Below are 18,784 nucleotides of genomic sequence, written 5' to 3'. Positions count from 1 at the left end.
TCATACCTCCAGACCATTAGTCCATGATGCTTTTCGTTTTAGTTGTCAAGGTGAAAAAGCTTTAGTAGTGTATAAATTCATATAAATTATATACATAACTTGAAGGTCATCCTGAAACCTGCATGCCCAAATCCAAAGCATATGACCCTTTCTGTAATTCATATTATAGATCCTCGCCAGAAAGTATAATTCTAAACTGACTTACACTAGGCCACTGGGAAAAGCCCTAGAAAAGTCTGTTCAAGAAATGCAGATATATTTCTGTTTATTCCCCTAGATTATGTATCCCTAATTCTAACTTCAGTCATCATCAAAGAGCTATGGATCTGACTATACTGTAGATCCCAGCAGAGTTGCTTTGCCTTACTGAGCCAAGAATGAAAGAAAGCCTTTGGTATTTAGGAAGAATTGACCCAAAGACTGGCCTTATGAGGAATACTTCATCTGTGAAGCTATGTTAAAGACATCCCTTTTGTTACCTAGTGTTCTTTGTACTATAATTTAAGAGTTCATTTAGACATTAGAATTTAACGTCAGGAAAAAATCCATTCAGTGCTTCCTTTTATCAGAATATGAATTTTATTACTCACTATAGTTCTCTTTTTACCTTGATCACCAAGAAGCTTATAGATAAACTTTAAGAATAACTGTAGTCACCTAGATATTTGCTATTTGTTGACATGATAATATAAGAGAGAGTATTTAGAAAGGGGACTGGCCTCATCATATCTGTCTTTAGGTAAGATATCTCAAAATGCTATTTGGAATTGTGGATTAAGTTTTATTTGCCAGTGAGCCAATAAGGAACATGGGTTTTCGGACTTCAGCCTAATTTCTGTGCCCATCAGCAGAAAATCATCGTCAGAAAGGACATGGTATAACAATAATGGAGGTTTTATTTAAAAAATTTTTCATTATAGAAAATTTCAGACATACTACAGTCAGCTCCTGTGTGCCCATTTCCCAGCTCTGCAGTGACCCACTCATGGTCAGTCTTGTCTCATCCACATCCCTTACCTACCCCCTTACTCTCAGGCATCACATCACTTCATCAATAAACTATCATTGTTTGAAGAAGCCATCTGAAGGATGTGATTTGTGAAAGGGTGCAGGAAAAACCTTTATATCGACAAAAAGGAACAACTAAATCCAGGTTCCGAAGAAAGGGAACACCAAAGTACAGTAGAACCTTGGTTTGTGAACATAATTTGTTTGGGAAACATTCTTGTAATCCAAAACACTTGCATATCAAAACATATTTCCCCATAAGAAACAATGGAAACTCAGTTGATTCATTCCACACTTCAAAAATACTCATATAAAAATGATTACAATATTGTAATATAATACAAAATAATAAAGAAAATACAAAATGCAAAGAAAAGTAAACAAATTAACCTGCACTTACCTTTGAAAATTTTTGTGGCTGGTGTGAGGGAGACGAGAGAGGAGGGTTATTGTGTAGGACAGCTTTCACTATCACTGACGGAATCACTGCTGTCTATTGGCTCAATGGAATCTTTTTCTTTTCCTGCAACTTTAACAAGGAACTTATCCAATGACACTTGCTTTTGCCTCCTTTTGATGATTTTGTGGAAATGTGACATTGCATTGTCATTAAATAGATTCATCACTTGCACTGCTACAGCCTTTTTCAGGTAGTGCTTTTCTATAAAATTTTGCACTGTTTCCCACATTTTACACACTTCCCTAATCTCACTGGAAAAGATGCAGACGTAGACTTCTTATAAAATCTTCCAATTTCAGTCACTTGCACCTCATTTGTACTTCTCGATGATTTCCTTCTTAACTTCCACTGTAATCATCTCCTTCTTACCGCCTTTCTTTTCAACCTATTGATGCATGGGGGGCCATTGTATACCCTCGCACGATGCTGACTACAGTACAGTATAATAAACTCGTGCCATATACTGTATTTAATGTAACTGGCAATAAGGCAGCAGAGGAAAGGGTCTATATCTGCAGGCAGCCTGACCTAGATTGAAGCAAAGCTTTCCTAAGCTTACTCTTGTATGGAAAAACAAAGGACTGTCCATAGGTACTTTGAATTGACAAAAAAAAATACATTAGTGCCTGTTTCAGGCACCTTCCAACGTTCTGAAAAATCGCTGATTTCTGCCAAACACTGTGGCCTGAGACTGAGAATCCGAGCATGGGAGATGATCACCCATAATCCTACGAGAGAGAGAGAAAGAGAGAGAGAGAGAAGAACCATTGGCTCAGTTGTTATCATGTGATGTTCAGTGTCACGTACTACTCATGTTGCAAGATATTGCTCATTTATCAAGTTAAAATTAATTACAAATGTTTGCTCATCTTGCAGAACACTTTCAGACCAAGTTACTAGAAATCCAAGGTTTTACTCTGTTTTCAAAAGGAAAAGGGTCAAAATTTAATCAGTGGCCAGAAAGGAAGAGAAAGCTCAACTAGTGTTGTAAATAACACCGCCTCTTTGAAGCAAACCATGATGTAGCTGCACCTGTGAGCAGTACTAGTCAAAGCCTGCTTTCCAGAATCTGGTTGGCATGTTTTCCACATGGCCATTGCTTTGTCACCTCCCTAGGCTTTGCATATAGCTTTTAGCAAGTACTTTTTCATAAATTAGGTCTGACATTTGTATTAAAATTGTTGTTGTCTTTTCATGTAATATTTCTGAAGTTTTGTGTTACTTGTGTGTGTGTGTGTGTGTGTGTGTGTGTGTGTGTGTGTGTTAGGATTTGTTTGTGCCCCATTGATTTTAGCAGGAAGTCTGTTCTCAAACTCAGTGTGTCTAATTAATTTGCATAAATATGCATTATCCACAGATGCACATTAATTTCTCTGTTTGGCTGTAGTTGCAGGAATTTCAGTAGGACATAATTACTTCTGAATATTTGTCTGTCTGTACTTTCTTAAACTCAGAAATTAAAAAATGGTTCTTCTTCACCCCTGGGCTTATACCCAGTTATCTTCTACTTGTAGTGCTTATATGTGTATGTGTATATGTGCACGTGCTTTAATTCTGACTCTGTACCTGTCTCATTTAAAGAAGGAAGGCACTGGGGCGCCTGGGTGGCGCAGTCGGTTGGGCGTCCGACTTCAGCCAGGTCACAATCTCACGGTCTGTGAGTTCGAGCCCCGCGTCGGGCTCTGGGCTGATGGCTCGGAGCCTGGAGCCTGTTTCCGATTCTGTGTCTCCCTCTCTGTCTGCCCCTCCCCCGTTCATGCTCTGTCTCTCTCTGTCCCAAAAATAAATAAAAAACGTTGAAAAAAAAATTTAAAGAAGGAAGGCACTGAGGGCTAACAGTGCTGCAAAAGGTTATCACTTAGAGAGGAACAATTCGATACCATACACAATACTTCGCACCCCCTCACAATCAGGTGGTTTTACTATTTTGGTGAAGTTACTGGGGCCCTGGGCCTTATTTTCAAGTGTAATAGGCTCAGAAATATATGTTCTGTACATCAAATAGGGTCCATCTCACAGGGATGATTTTTCATTATCCAAACTCATGAGACTGTTGTATAAGAGCATAATGGCAGTTGGGTCATTTGTAAGATAAACACAGCCTCTGTCCACTTGGAAGGCACATGCTGACTTACACCATGCATTCTCACCCTTTATGCCAATCTGCATGGGCTGGCCGATTACAGGCTGACAGTTACTGGTGAGTTATGTGCCTGAATATTTAAAAGGCTTCCAGCTAAGACAGGCTGCCATATCCACCTCCCTTAAAATGCATGACAGGGCCGATGTTACCAACGTGACTAACGCTAAAAGGGCGCTAGCCCAGCACCCAGGCCCTGTGTCTATCTGTGCTCCTAGGAATGTATCTTCACAATGTATGGAGAACAGGTCCATGCTAATAAGCACATTCTTTCTTTGGTTGTGTCTGTCAGTCTGCCTTTTGAACGGATTTTTTTCATATTAACGTACTTCCTTTTTCTCTCTTCCAAATTTTGGGCTGACCTCACTCTGGCTGTCCTCCTGACAGTTGTGCAACTTTGAAATGGCGAGAATGTTGATGGCTTTTCAGATCTCTGTCGAATCTGACATTGCTGGTTACTGCGGCCATGGTATCCCTCGTCTTCCCGAGACCTCTCATCTGTGGCACTCAGCCTTACCACTGTTTCACCCTTTTACCTGACTTCTTCCTCCACTCCTTCTGCCTCATTCTTTTATTTATTTATTTATTTATTTATTTATTTATTTATTTATTTTTTTACATTTCTTTTGAGACAGAGAGAGACAGAGCATGAACGGTGGAGGGGCAGACAGAGAGGGAGACACAGAACCGGAAGCAGGCTCCAGACTCTGAGCTATCAGCCCAGAGCCTGACGCGGGGCTTGAACTCACGGTCTGTGAGATCGTGACCTGAGCTGAAGTCGGACAGTTAACCGACTGAGCCACCCAGGCGCCCCCCTCTGCCTCATTCTTGATGGAATGCTCCTCATATTCCTTTCTCTTTAAGGCCTATGGTCTATTGAAGCTGTTTTTTAGGAAAACATATTCTTTTGTTTTCTTTTCTCACTGAGATAATCCTCATTTTCTAGTCATTTTTAATGTTTGTCTCTGTGTTCCACACTGTGTTTCACATTTAACATGCTCCCAAATCATTCGTGTGGCACTTTGGGTTTCGTTTTCCTTATCTCCAGTTGCTTTTCTGATCATGTAGTTCACTGGTGTTGCCTCTGTAGCCTTTTTTTCCCATGTTGATATTAACTTATACTTGGCCTGTTAGCCAGTGCAGTCCATGCGTTTTCAAAGTCCACGCAATGAGAGTGTTCTTGGTAAGACCTTGCACGTCATCTGGCACTGTGGAAGTCTCCAACTGGGATTCAGTTAAAACTCTATGCATTTTCTATAGATTAAAAAAGTGTCATGAAAATAATGAGGAGTTTTTTAAGAACATTTCAGACCTCTCCAAAATGCCCTAGGTAGCCTCCCCATTGGACCTTTGGGGATGATACGTGTTGGGCTATCTGTTTGCACCACAGCAAATTTCTTTTGTTATTTTTCACGAGCTCGTCAGCTCAGCTGCAGTTCCCTCCACCACTTCAGGGTAGCAAATGTGATCCAGATTTATTATCTCTGACCCTGTAAGACTGTATTCTTCTGAAATTATGCTGTGTGTGTGCCTGGATATGTTAGTTTTAGTGGGATTAGCCTTTCCTCTTTCTCTGTGGCCATGATGAAATTGAGGCCCCATGCTTCACATATATCATCTCATCCAATTCTCTTTTTAACTTGAGGGGTAAGTTCTCTTTTCATCCCCATCTTAGAGGTGGGGAAAATAAACTTGCTCAGAGTTACACTGCCAGGAAGTGATTACCTTGAGCCCCAGCTGTTCAGCTTGAACTCTCAGTTTCTTCACTGCATCTCCTTATGACTTCTCCACTTGTCATCCATATACTGTCCCCCATGTCCGTTCACCCAGCCCATTCCACACAGGTTGGTTGGAGTACACAAATACACTTTACTCAGGGGTGAGGATTTGTAGGTACAAATAAATACTGCATTGATTAATAATTAGCATTTGGGCTTATACAGGTTTCCTAAGTTCCATAGATGGGCCTTCTCCAGCCAAAAGTCTTGAATTCATTTCAAAAAATCAATCCATCCTCCTTGCCCACATTAAGCTAACTTCCCTTTAGCACATTTCCCCCCCTTATATACCCTAAATCTGACCTATCCAGTAAAGATCTTTTCTGCTTAAGACCTGACTCTAATCTTTCCTGTCAACCCGGAGTCACATAGTAATCATCAGGATCATCATCACAGGGATGATTCCTGGAAAGGAGAATCTTTTCCTTGTCCAGGGCTATCACTTGTAGTAATGTGGTTGTGGTCCTAACTTGGCCATCAACCCCTTCCATGAGCTGGCATTGCCTGATCTTTGGACTCCAGAGAATTCTATTATTTTTCATCTTCCATGCTCAAAATACGTCCCTGCCTTCTCTTTTGATGAATACTGGATATTCTGAACTCCTTCTGTCTCAGGCATTTTGAATCCTACGTGTAAGGTTCAAAATATCTCCTAGTTAACCCCAGATGGGAGGAAGAAGAAATTCTTTTAGGTCACCTCTTATAATGCACTAGCCTCTGTCAGGGGAATCAATGTCTGAGTGAAGGTTACCACAGTTTTGCTTTACCAGAACATTGCCCTGCGGTACTATTGTAATTAAAAGTTTGTCTAAGTTCAATTAAAAACTCTGGTGCCTTGCTATGTGATATATTGGCAGTTCAGCTTTACTCCAGGCAAAATTTTGGCATCTGAACTCCATACCATCCCAGTGCCCTTCAAAATGAAGCCATCTGATCAGCTGTCACTACCCTATGCTTAGCAGAAGCAATAAAAATAAAAGCAAAGCAGTGGGACTAGATTACCAAGCATCCTAGCAAGGAGGTCACCGTCTCAAGTTATCATACCAGATGAGATGTAAGAAGAGACTGTACAGACTAGGTGTCCTAGGGTGTCTGTTCTGAAAGGTGACTGGGAAAATTAGGCTGCCAAACTCCAGCAGATTGTCAGGAAAGGAAATGATCAGTTTGAAGAAACTTTCAAAATTCAGTAACACGAGGGGAATAAAATTACAAATGCCAACAGTAAGAGAAGTTGACTGGGAATAATTTTCTGACACTCAAGTCAGAGTGATAAAAGTACCAACTTTTTGTTGCACGTGTCTATGCTTTTATTCATCTTGGTGGAGTATGTGTTCCAAATTGACATTATGCATATTTTCTGACTCTAATATGAAGCAGCATTTACCGCCTTCCTGAATACTGGTATTTGCTGTTTTTCCAAATTTTATAATAATCATTTTTTTGTGTGTCTGCTCTGAATATCAGTAGCAAAGCTAGGTTGCTCAGACAGTGAAAGAACATTTGTTGTGGTTATTTCAGGTTAGGTTAGACCTGCCTATTTTTATTTTATTTTATTTTATTTTACTTTATTTTATAAGTTTATTTTGAAAGAGGAGAGGGGGTGCCAGCGGGGGAGGAGCAGAGAGAGAGACGGAGAGAGAGAATCCCAAGCAGGCTCCACACTGTCAGCACAGAGCCTGACACAGGGCTCTATCCCATAAAATGTGAGATCATGACCTGAGCTACAATCAAGAGTTTGACACTTAACCAACTGAGCCACGTAGGTGCCCCCTAGACCTGCCTATTTAATAACCAGGAATAATACCACCATTTTGGTTGGACTGACTTGAGTCTTTTTGTCCTCTGTGGCCATTTCAGTCATTTTTGGCTTGCACCTGTCCTCAAGCACAGATTGGCAGATGGATTCATTTCATTTTCTGCAGACACTTTAGAAAACTTACTGGCCAGATCGTCGTTGACAGATGTATTTCAAGAGTTTGGCAGTGGAGTCTCTGTATTTGCTATGAAAGAAGTAACCTCTATTGTCTAGCCCAGAATGTGGCACTCTCTGGGGCTAAAGAAAGATATATGAATAAAGGAATGAGTGGGTGGAAGCATCTTTCTGTCTCAGAACTAAGTCCTTTACCAGTTACACCTGGTTAGCATTTGGGGGCATCTTTCAAAAGAGGCTGATTCCAGCTCAGGAAAGTCATCAACCGGCTGTGAATCCCTAGGGCCACTGACAGGGGCTCCGTGGCATGTCACAAAATCTGGGGGACATCTGGAATAGCTGATGAGTTTCCAGTGTCTATGTCTATCCTCTGTGGCAGACAAACAAGACCAAACCACGGCACCCCAAAAATAACAGTTAACAGCGCTCTGTTTGGTCAGCAGTGCTATATGACAATGAGGTGAAAAGATGACTCAGCTGCAAAGCAAGTAGAGAGAGAAGAAAAACAACCTGCATAGCCAGTCCCTAAATCAGCTGCATTCACCCTAAATATGTATCATTTTTCCAACTCCTAATAGAAATTGTTTTTTAATGGGAAACTGCTCGGGTATCGCAAAAACATGATTTCAGATGATCGAAGTTGCCTTACCTTCAAAACCAGGCCATTTCTTAGTTTTCCTGGTTGATGATGTTACCATTGCTTCTATACAAACTTGTAGAATGCTGTGATTGTTGCTAACGGCATCAGAAATTTCACAGGCGGAGCCAGCTCCTTTATGAGATACAAACCAGAGCTGCCCTGAGGGCTTCAGAGGAAAAATGGTCTATGCTCACTCTCCACAGCATAATTCATCAACTCACCAGCAGACTTGCAACAGACACAGAGTCAGTATATGATACAGCCAGCGCCGGACCTAAAGGAAAATCTCTTGAGCAACTTATGAATCTGAATATTCAAGTGCCAGTGACTGCCAGCAACCATGAATGTTAAGACGAATGTATTGAACAGTACTATGTTAGAGATTTTGAGAGACACGCGTGAAAAATATATGATACTTGCTCTAAAGGAGCAGGAAAATTGGAAGATAATTTTACAAAACCACGTGTTAGCATTATTTTACGGAACGTTGACAGGCTCTGTGCTCTGACAGACCCAGGTTCAAATTCAAACTTACCTGCCGCTTGTCAGTTGTATCATCTTATGGTCTTCTGTTTTCTTGTCTATAAAATGGGAATAATAATACTATCTACTTTCAAGGTTTTTATGAGAATTAATGTGATGATTTGTGCACAGAATGAAAATAGTTATTTGTGTTATGAAAAACATTTTTAAAAGCCATTTTATGAAGAGGGAAAATTCAAGCCTTAATTGGTTGGGCCAGGAGATGGGAGTAAAGAATGAAAATTGAGAGAATGAAATCACTTTGTGGAAGCAAAGGGAGAGCTAGAGGGGGTGTGTGTGAGGGGTTGAGGGAAGGAAAAGGGTAATCCCGAAGCTGAAAACCTGGTGTTGTGGAATTGGAATTGGAGAGGCTGGAGGGGAAAGTGTGGGGAGAGAGGTGAGAAGGCAGGCAACGGTTGAGGAAATAGATATAGAGGTGCTTCATGGTGATTTGAAATTGATTTTTGCCGTGTATCACCATTGCTTCCATTTCTGAACACAGTCTTCAGTAAAGTCTATGTTTATTAATGCTTCATAGAGATGGGTTTGTTTTTGGGAGATGGACCCAGGTTCTGCTCTGATGTATCATGCAAGAATCAAGGCTGCTACGAGATCCCAGTCTTGTATGGGTTACATAGATAAGATGCTTGGCTATTAATAATAATAGAAACTGTAATTATGATTCATAGTTTCTCAGAGAAAGGAAGAAATCAGTATGGGCTGGAGTAAATAAAAAGGAAAGAGAAGGACTTGCATTTGTCTTGAAAGGTGGGAAGCATTTACAAGAGGGAAAGAGGGAAAGGCACACCAGATAGAACTGCATGGGCAAAGGTGGCCAAGGTGTGGAGGCAAAAGTGTATGTGGTGCTTCTAGAAAATTCTGAGGACAGCCGTCTGGTTATAGCAGAGGGAGTTTGTTAAGAAGTACTGACATTATGTTCTGATAACTTAGAATAACATTGAGAAGGGCTTTGAAAGCCAGGTAAAGAGTTTGAACTTGAGGTAGTAACCAATCAGGATCTGTGGGTACTTTTTGAGAGGGAACATTTAACCATGGAGATTTCACTTAGAAAACTTGATTCGGGGGTGCCCGGCTGGCTGGCTCGGTCAGTGAAGCGTCCAAACTCTTGGTTTCGGCTTGGGTCATGATCTCATGGTTTGTGAGTACGAGCCCCACATCAGGCTCTGTGCTGATAGCATGGAGTCTGCCTGGGATTCTCTGTCTCCTTCTCTCTCTGCCCCTCCCATGTATGCTTTCTTTCTCTCTCTCTCTCTCAAAAATAAGTAAACTTTTTTTTTAAATTAAAAAAAAAAATGAACTGGGTTGTGATAAAGCTGCTGTACTCTACTGGGCAAAGGAGAAACTAAAGACCAAAGAATCAAGTCTCATCTGCTGCCTAAAGATTGTAGTATAAGGATGACAAGGAAAATGGAACCATTTGGAAGGAAAATGAGCAGAAATTGGAGAGGAGCATGGGAGACTAAACAGTGACAGAAGTTTTGAGATGGCAGCCTGGAACAACATGTTATTGCAAATAGGAAGAGAAGAGCTGACCAGGGGATCTGAGTGGGCAAATGTGGGACTAAAGATCTGAAGTTTCAGCAAAATGTTCCAGTGCAGGCACCCTGAAGTCAGTTGGAAATAACTGGAGCAAAGATGAAAAGTTAGGGTTGATGATGCTGATCAGGCCATTGTTTGCATAAGGGTGAAAGTTTAACCCCCTGAAATTTTAACAGGTTCATTGAAGGATTAAGTGTAAGGAGATTTGGGACACAGAAGGCTATAGAAATCAAGGGAAGAAAAAAAAAAAAAAAAATCAAGGGAAGAAGGAATTGCAAGGGACTTCTTATGCTTCCCCATCTTAGTGAATGGCCTCGCCATTCATAGTTACTCAGGCCACAGCCTGGGAGGTATCCTGAATTCTCTCCTCCTTTCACACGGGGGTGCTCACCCTCTCAGCCAATTGTGCCTAATCAGCCTTTGAATGGACCCCCTGTGCTTTCCTCCTCTATAGCCACCACCCTGACTGATTCACCAACATCTCTGTCAGGGCCACAGCAATGGCCCTGTCAATGATTTCACTGCTTCTGTTGGCCTCCACTGTCTAAAAATCCGACTGTTTCATTTAAAATATAAGTCAGATCACGTCATTCTCCTCCTCCGAACCCTCCAGTGGCTTCTGCTCACACTGAGAACAGAATTCAGTGTTCTTGCTTTGCCCTCCGAGGCCCTAGATGACCTAGCCTGACCTCCTTTGCATTCTCATCCTTACCACTTGTCCCTTCATTCATTCCACTGTCGCCACCCTGACCTTCCTTGACCGCCAACTCCTTAAGCTGATTTTTGCTTCCCTGACTTTTCCTTGGCTGTTTACAATGCCTGGACTCCACTTCTCCCAGCAACACGCATGTACTGTCAAGACTTTCTTTGATTCTGTGAGTATACTGAGTGTCAGTTACTCTCCTAGACATTGGGGATACAGAAGGAAGATAATGGGCCATGCTCCCCATCCTCGTGGCGCTTCCATTCTAGTGGGGGCAGTCAGACCACAGACAAGACAAAGAAGTAAACTGTGTGGCAGGGTAGATAATGGTAAGTGCTAAGGAGAACAGTAACACAGAGGAAAGGGTACGAAGTGTCAGTGTCGGGCGTGGCGAGGTGAGCACAGTTTTACACAGAGTTGGCAGGAAAAGCCCGACTGAAGGAAGTTTGAGGAAAAACTAGAAAAAAGTTGGAGGCACAAGCAAATCAACAGCAAACAAACCAAAGACATTGAGAGAAGAGGGTACCCGGCATGTGTATGGAAAAGTGGTAGAGGGGAGAGGTGGAGGATGCAGAGTGAGAACACCAGGGTCCGGAAAGGCAGCGGGGCTCAGGTGTGGTGTACCTGGGCTCTTGTCTTTCTCTTGCCCGTGTTTCTTTTCTTCACAGAACTTAACATAGCTGTCTTTTTATTTACTTAACATCTCTTTTTTCCCTCACTAGAAAATAGCCCATAAGGCAGGACTTTGTATTCTTTATCATAACAGTGTTTGACCCATACTGGGAACTCAATTTTATTGAGTATATTTATGGATGAAAGAGAGGAGCCTAGAACATAATGTTTACTATGGAAGAGTGAAAACAGAAAGGGCCTTTGAATTTATTTTTAGATTTTTTTTAATGTTTATTCTTGAGAGAGACAGAGCATGAGCAGGGGAGGGGCAGTGAGAGGGGGAGACACAGAATCAGAAGCAGGCTCCAGGTTCTGAGCTGTCAGCACAGAGCCCGATGCAGGGCTCGAACCCACAAGCCATGGCCTGAGCTGAAGTTGGATGCTTAACCAACTGAGCCACCCAGAGCCCAGAAAGGGCCTTTGAGTTTGGCAGGAAGGCGTTACTGGTCTGGTAGCGTTTTTGGGTCCTTGATAATAGTAAATGCTTGTGGTAGACATGGGAGGAGCAAAGAAATAGAAGGAAAGAAAGCAGAAAAAGGGATACCAACCAGTTCTTAAACATCCTTAACAGCTGAATTAGATAAATGTTACACAGCTGGCTGTGGTATGTTTTTTTTTTTTTTCCCTCTAACTTATTTATGATTTATTTATCCCCTTAAATAGATACTTCACAAAATTGAGCATGTGGTATTATGCTGATCCCCTGCATCCTTTGGAGAAATGACAAATCCCACTCTGCTCATTGTTAACATAATTTTAATTAAGGGATCTAAAACCCCATGTTAAGACTTGACTATAATCTCATTTACTATGTGGGAGGTGTTATCAGTTTCATGACTGAGGTAAAATCTTAGGAAAGAGATATCCCCAAACTGCAGAGTATGAAACACAGTTAAGCCTAAGAGACTGGAGAACACTTCTTTAATGAAATGATGTATATGAAAGAGCTTTGTAAGTAGTATCAAAATATACAAATAGTGTCATTGAAAAGACAACTGCCTGTCTTATTGTCTCAACTTGAAAAAATTCAGACCTTCAAAGCCACAAGTACATTGTAATAGAAGACGGCATCCTACGAACTCAGATATTTACACAGTGTTATTTGAAAGGAAATACTGTAGGTGTGAATTGTTTATCCAAAATCTTTCAAGCATCTCTATGCCAAAGAATAAAGAAAATACGAGAAAGGAAAAGAAAAGAAGAAAACCTCTCCTGCAGTACAGATGGGAAAGCTTTGTTTGGGTGCCATTTTTGGAAGGAGGGGACATATCTGATGCTCTCACAGAAACAGCCGCTACAAGGCAGGGCTCAAAGCAGGGAACTAAACAATAAAATGCAAAAGCAATTAATTTCATGAGGCTGTGCTGATAACACCACCAACAAAAGTTCCTTACTGGGAGTGCTGTCAGTTTTGTTAATCTTGGTTGCTTCCGTCTTGTCTGATTTTTATCACAAGGAAGAGGTACCAAAGAAAATGAACACATTCCAAGCAGGATTATCATGGATTACAATAAAGTGATTATATAACTAGAGGCATCACATCGTTCCTCTTGTCAGCTTATTTTATGGTTGCTGTTATGCTGCTTATAAACTGGTCAAAAATGTTTAGTTCAAAGTTAGAGGCACTTAAAAAAGCATGTAGCTTTCCTGTATATTTCAGCACATTAAAAGAAAACCTTAAATTTTATGATACATCAGAGATAAATAAGATGTACATTTTAAGGTCATTTTGCAAAATCAACTTTAAAAAATACGTGCGCTTTATTTACTTCTGGGGCACAAATTTTTTTACAGTATAAGTACAAAACTATTCTGAAATGGACAAAAGCATCTTAGAATCAGTTTTATTTATTTGCCCTTACCTAACAAGGCTTTTCTTTTGATGGACTTGAGTGAAATAGAAACAGCAATGATGGACAGCCTCAAAGGCCTTCTGTTGCTAGGCTACATGCGTGCCCATTTAACCTGCTTCCTGATGGAGCACAGTTTCCAAAGTGCCGTGTAAAATATATGCCTGTGTTTCCTGGGAGGAGAGAAAAGGTGGGAGATAGCCTCTCCCTCCCACTTCTGTTTGGCAGGGCGGAGGGGATTGAAAGGCGCAGGACACAGACATGGTGGGCAAGCTCCAGAAAGCCAACAGCTCCGTGCCTTCCATGAGGTCATGGACGTGGGGACACAGTTGTGTCTCAGTACCTGTTCGGTGGTCTTCAGATCAAGGAGCTTTTGCCTTACCCCTGCCTTCTCCATTTTTCTCTTCTACTGCCTGTTTCCCCACCTTCTCACAGATTTGCAAAATACACAAAGGGAACGTTCTGGGTCCATTTTCCTGAAGGGCATAAACTAACTCTCTCTCTTTCTTATCTAAAGAAGTACATTCCCAAAATGTAAGTTTGTCTTGTGTGAGCCTTGCAAAATGGGTCTTCAGGATTCCCAAAGCAATGGCGGACACGGCTTCTGGATGGCACACTGTTCCCCTCAGCTCTCACAACTCCCACTTCCCCCACAACCCAGACAGCAAACACCCACACCCACCCACCCACACACACACACCCTCACTCAAGTGCCACCCACTCTACTGGCTTCAACACATTAAGGCTCCGCAGCCCCTTTTAGGCAGATTTCTAGGAATTCGGTCAAATGACCAGAATTCTGGTCATTTGACCCTTCTGTCAACACCCAAGTGTAATCCCCATCCCCATCCATGTCTTCTTCCCCATCATACTTTGGGGCCTCAGGTCCCAGGCCGCAACCTCCCCAAGGTTTTCATTGCACTGATTGTACTGATGTACATTTCATTGCGTGACACTGATTGACCTCATGCTCTGTGTCTGCTCCGTATGGACCACAAGTGTGATAAGCCTCCTCAAAACAGCAGAGGCTCCATCATTGCTCCTGGTGAATCAAATACTTGGCTTGTTTGTTGGAGTCATTGTTACATTCATGTAAGATATGGATTTTTAAAAATATATGTACAGATATAGATAGAAGTATCAAAACCCCTATATAGAAATGGCAGAATTATGTATGACAGTTTTGATGTAACTATTCTTGAGATGCACACCAATATAATTTTCTACAGCTCACATGATTGTCTCCCTTCACAACATGCACGTAAACTGTACCCCTGGCCTCTCTCTCTGATGTGGGCACTGGTACTCAAGGTCATTTTGCACCCTGTGATATATCCTGTATTTTTGTGCAGCTTTAAGTAAACAGCTTGTTTTTCAGGTTTTAGATAAAAGTGACACTGATCTTTCATTGAAACAAGAAAAAAAGGAAGTTTCTCTTATGAAAAAAGGTAAAAAAAAAAAAAGAATTCAGTTTACATCTATTACATCTATTAGCTGTAATGTTTGAGTTGTTTTCAATATGACTTATGTGGCATGTCACAAGTTTGGCCACAGTTTGGATTTTAAAAAGTAACAATTGGTTGTTCCAGAAGTGGGAAGAGGGGTGGGAAGAGAGTAAGCTGCCAATCTCGTGTGATTTGAAGGGCCAAGGGACACTTTGTTCCTAAGAAAGGAGCTCCCAGCACTGCCACACAGCCTGACGTCCCTCACAGTAGACTCATATCACCCTCTGCATTGAATTCTGTCTAGAAATTTGGAAAGAGTTGATATGAGCTCTTTAATTTTCAGACTGTATTTTGAAAATTATAATGACATTCCTCCTCCTTCAGTTATTTACTCCTTTTCCTGCTTTTCGTGGTTCCCTTGAGATCACAAAGACTAGTTCAACACCCACATTCATTGGTTCCTTTACACCCATGGGATGTGCTTTCTCTCAGGTGAGAGGCTTGAACTTTTTTTAAACTTAGAGTTGCCTTCTTATAATATTCAATCCCAAACAATGTCCCAGGATAGAGAAGCTGGAAGCATCCTGGACTCAAAGTTTTGTTTTCTTAGTGTCTGCGTACTACTATGGCTAACTCTTTTATTATATTGTTGTCATTGTACCATTCTCTGTTTTATATTAATATTATACCATTGGGCCTAAGCAGCAAGTCTGTCATTTTCATTGTCATCTTCTTATTCTGAAATAAGTTTGAAAGCCGTTCTTAGTCTCTCTAGTAAATCTCAGCTCATTTTGGCTATTGTTCCCAGTCCTTGTTGTATCGGGGTCCTTGCCATCATTGTGTGTTCACTTTTGGTGGTAAGCTCTCCCTTCCTTCATACTTTGTTGCTTCGGTAACCTAATCAGTCACTCACTCACGTCTTTATGTTTGAACCCATTAGTGAGATCCCTAAGAAATCACACTTTGTTTTTTCTGTTTCATCTTAATTAGGATAATTTGCAGTCCCATAATCAGGATTTCTTTTGTAAGGCTCTCTTGATTTTAAAGCCAGTGTTTTATAGAAATTTCAAACTATTCACATGATTTCAAGTATGTGCCTGTTGAATTTCCAAATAGTAATGGAAAAATTGTTAATACAATTTTGATCCTAAAATTAATATTTAATTTCAAATGCTCGTCCTGGGTTTGGAAAGAACAAGTTGTGAAATATTTTCAAATGACTGTAATTATAGATTAGTTGGCTGTTGGGCTAAAAAAAAAAATTCACTTTTTATTATGCAAGCCAGTGAGTAAAATCAATGGTGCCTGCAATGTGCTTAGAAAACCTCTTTTATTTAAAGGAGTCAGGCAGACCCTGAGCCATTCACCTACCATCTAAAACTTTCTTTGTTGCTGTGCTGTTCCACTTGGTGATGGCCCTAAACTTGCTGGCAAGGGTTCACTTGGTGGAACAAGATATTTGGACAGTTATCACGATGAATTCTAGAGACAGGTGGAAGAAGGATATATTGACTTATTGCTTATACTGCCCCCCATCTTAAAACCAATCCAAGGGGTCAAAGCATTTCTGCTCCTCTGTGGACTGTAGATGAATCACTACCCTCCCTGAACCTACAATTCTGAGGTTCTCTCAGTGAGAAGATCCACGAGATGACTCCTGAGTCTCTTCCTGCTTTAAAGTTTGACTCTCTATTAGAGACACGTTTCTGGTTAGGATCTGTTAGGATGTTTCTGAACCTGAACCTAAAGTGGAATAGAATGGGATCCTAGGGGGAAGACAGGAGGTGGTCTGGGCAGAGGCTGGTGAGAGAAGGGAATCCTGACGGCCCCCAGCAGTCCCCCCTATGCACACCAATAGCAGATAATAAGCATCATGAAAAAGAGCTTGCAAAAAACAAGTTACAGAGGTTCTTGGATTAGTACATACTAATACACTTTAATACACTTTATTAAGAGGTTTTTATAAGTTGCATTAAGAACACACTGTGCAATTTTACAAGAGGATGTTTGACACACAAAGCCAGATTATCCACAAGTAGTTAATAAACCACCAAGACTTCTTTCAGTTCACTGTATTGTGTCATCATCAAAATGCAATTGTCTTCATTTTGTCTGTCTTTGAAGAAAAACAGGAGCTGTGTAGTGATACTCCAGAAATGAAGAGAAACGCTTCATTACCTAATCGGGAAAGGTGAGTGTACTGCAATTATACAAATTCCAAGTGAGTGCAATTACACTGTTGCAAAGTAATTATCAATGTTTAAATACAAGAAGAAAGAAAATAATAGCAACAAGCAAAGGCAATTAAGAATGGAACCTCATTTTACAAAGGAGACAAGAAAGAATAGAATACGGCTGGGTTTCTTACCTTTTTCCCAAACCTTTTCATTTTCTTTTGTGAGGATTGGGGATAATGAAATGGAGCAGGCTTAACTTCCTACTCACAGCAGGCAGCTAATTCAAATTACTGTAATGTAGCCAAAGAACTGAAAGTGTCACATGTGTATAAGGTGTGAACATGAAATCATGAACTTGATTTTTTTTTTTGCGTGTGGCTCATTATCTTGTTGTTATATGTATATGTAATTATAATAATCATTGCTTGCTAGAATTTTCTTACGTGAGACTTTTGTCACTTTTAAGATAAAATCAACTGAATATTTTGGACGCCCAATAAAATAAAAAGAATGTTTTCAAGGAAGCAATCTCTTACCCTCACTTAGGCAAACTTGTCACAGGTGCTTTCCAGGCATGTAGACCCTGTGTCTTTGAATCCAAATCCTGGGCTCTTTTTGCATAGGAGCACATTGGATTAAGTACCAGAAAAAAGCAGAGAGGAGTTTTATTTTCCACACTTGCTGACAAGAGGCATCCCTCAAATACTCAATTCCCCTCACTTCTCTGCTCTACTCAAAAGCCTGTCACGGCCCCATCACTTGCAAGTGACAAACTCCTTAGCACGGCACAAGTCCCCTTCAGTCCTGCCCCTCCCTGTAGCCCTTACTTTGCTTCCCAGAGTTTCTGAATTGCTTATAGTTCAGCTTTATCACACTTCCCTCTCTTTGTCTGTATTGCTTCCTTTGCCCACTGCAAGCTGTACACCAGCCTTTTAGTCTTTCCTTCAAGTTCTGGTTCAAGTATTCTCTCCTCTGGGGACCCCAACTCTCGCAGGCAAACTCAGGATTTCACACAGCCACTGTTGCAAGGGTCAGATTGTCATAATCCGTTCCACTTCAGTAATTACCTGTTAAATATGAGCCACATTCTGACACACAACGGTGAGCAATGCCATTGTCAAGACCAGTGGAATTGTCTGTCTGAATGTCTGTCTTCCTATCAGGCCCGGGGCCATATATTTTCTTCTTCATAACTGCAAGTGTCTGAGTCTCCATCCAAGCATCTCCACGCTCCATCGAAAATAGCTCACCCCACTCCTGACAAGGTGCACTATCAGATCGTAGCATCCTGCTCGGGTGTTTTCAGGGCACTTATTCCTATTGTAAAGTGTCTTATTGAATCATCTATTTATTTTAATATTTTACATTCTACCTTGCTGATTTTGTATATTTTTCACTAGGACCTAACTCACTCCATAAGAGCAGGGCTGACTTGCTCACCTCTGTGTCACTGGTGTCCAGAATAGCAACTGACTCAAAAGATGATACATTTGTTGATTGAATAAATGGTCCAGCTTTTCCCCCATGATGTTGCTAGGCCACTTTATGGATAGTGGTTTAACCTAGAGTTATTTACTAAAATTTGAGTTAAATTTTAAAATCTATCCAAAAAACTAAAGCACATTGTGTGTGTGTGTGTGTGTGTGTGTGTGTGTGTGTGTGATATGTTTTAGCTTTGTATGAGGTTGTGTGTTGTTTTGAATCATCTTGGAATTATATCTACAGCATGAATGTTGGAACTATGGTCTAATTAAGACCATAGACAGTCTTTTCTTTTTAAGTTTATTTATTTTGAGAGAGACAGAGACAGCACAAGTGGGGGAGGGGCAGAGAGAGAGAGACAGAGAATCACAAGCAGGCCCCAGGCTGCCAGTGCAGAACCCGCTCACAGTGAGATCA

The 18,784-nt window shown here is 41.0% G+C and overlaps 1 protein-coding gene across 4 annotated transcripts in view; it reads left to right on the top strand.

Annotated features, from left to right (window-relative positions):
* MORC1 (MORC family CW-type zinc finger 1) overlaps positions 1 to 18,784 on the top strand; it is a 164,368-nt gene that overhangs the window by 124,245 nt on the left and 21,339 nt on the right. For all 4 annotated transcript variants that reach the window (XM_042956950.1, XM_042956947.1, XM_042956948.1 and 1 more), the window contains 2 exons: positions 14,642 to 14,711; positions 16,833 to 16,899. In XM_042956950.1, coding sequence (XP_042812884.1) covers positions 14,642 to 14,711; positions 16,833 to 16,899 — 137 coding nt within the window. The remainder of the gene's footprint in view (positions 1 to 14,641; positions 14,712 to 16,832; positions 16,900 to 18,784) is intronic.

This window comes from Panthera tigris, chromosome C2, assembly GCF_018350195.1.
Source record: "Panthera tigris isolate Pti1 chromosome C2, P.tigris_Pti1_mat1.1, whole genome shotgun sequence".
Classification (NCBI taxonomy): domain Eukaryota; kingdom Metazoa; phylum Chordata; class Mammalia; order Carnivora; family Felidae; genus Panthera; species Panthera tigris.
Note: the sequence above shows the minus strand (reverse complement) of the source record. Positions and strands in the feature narration are given on the sequence as shown.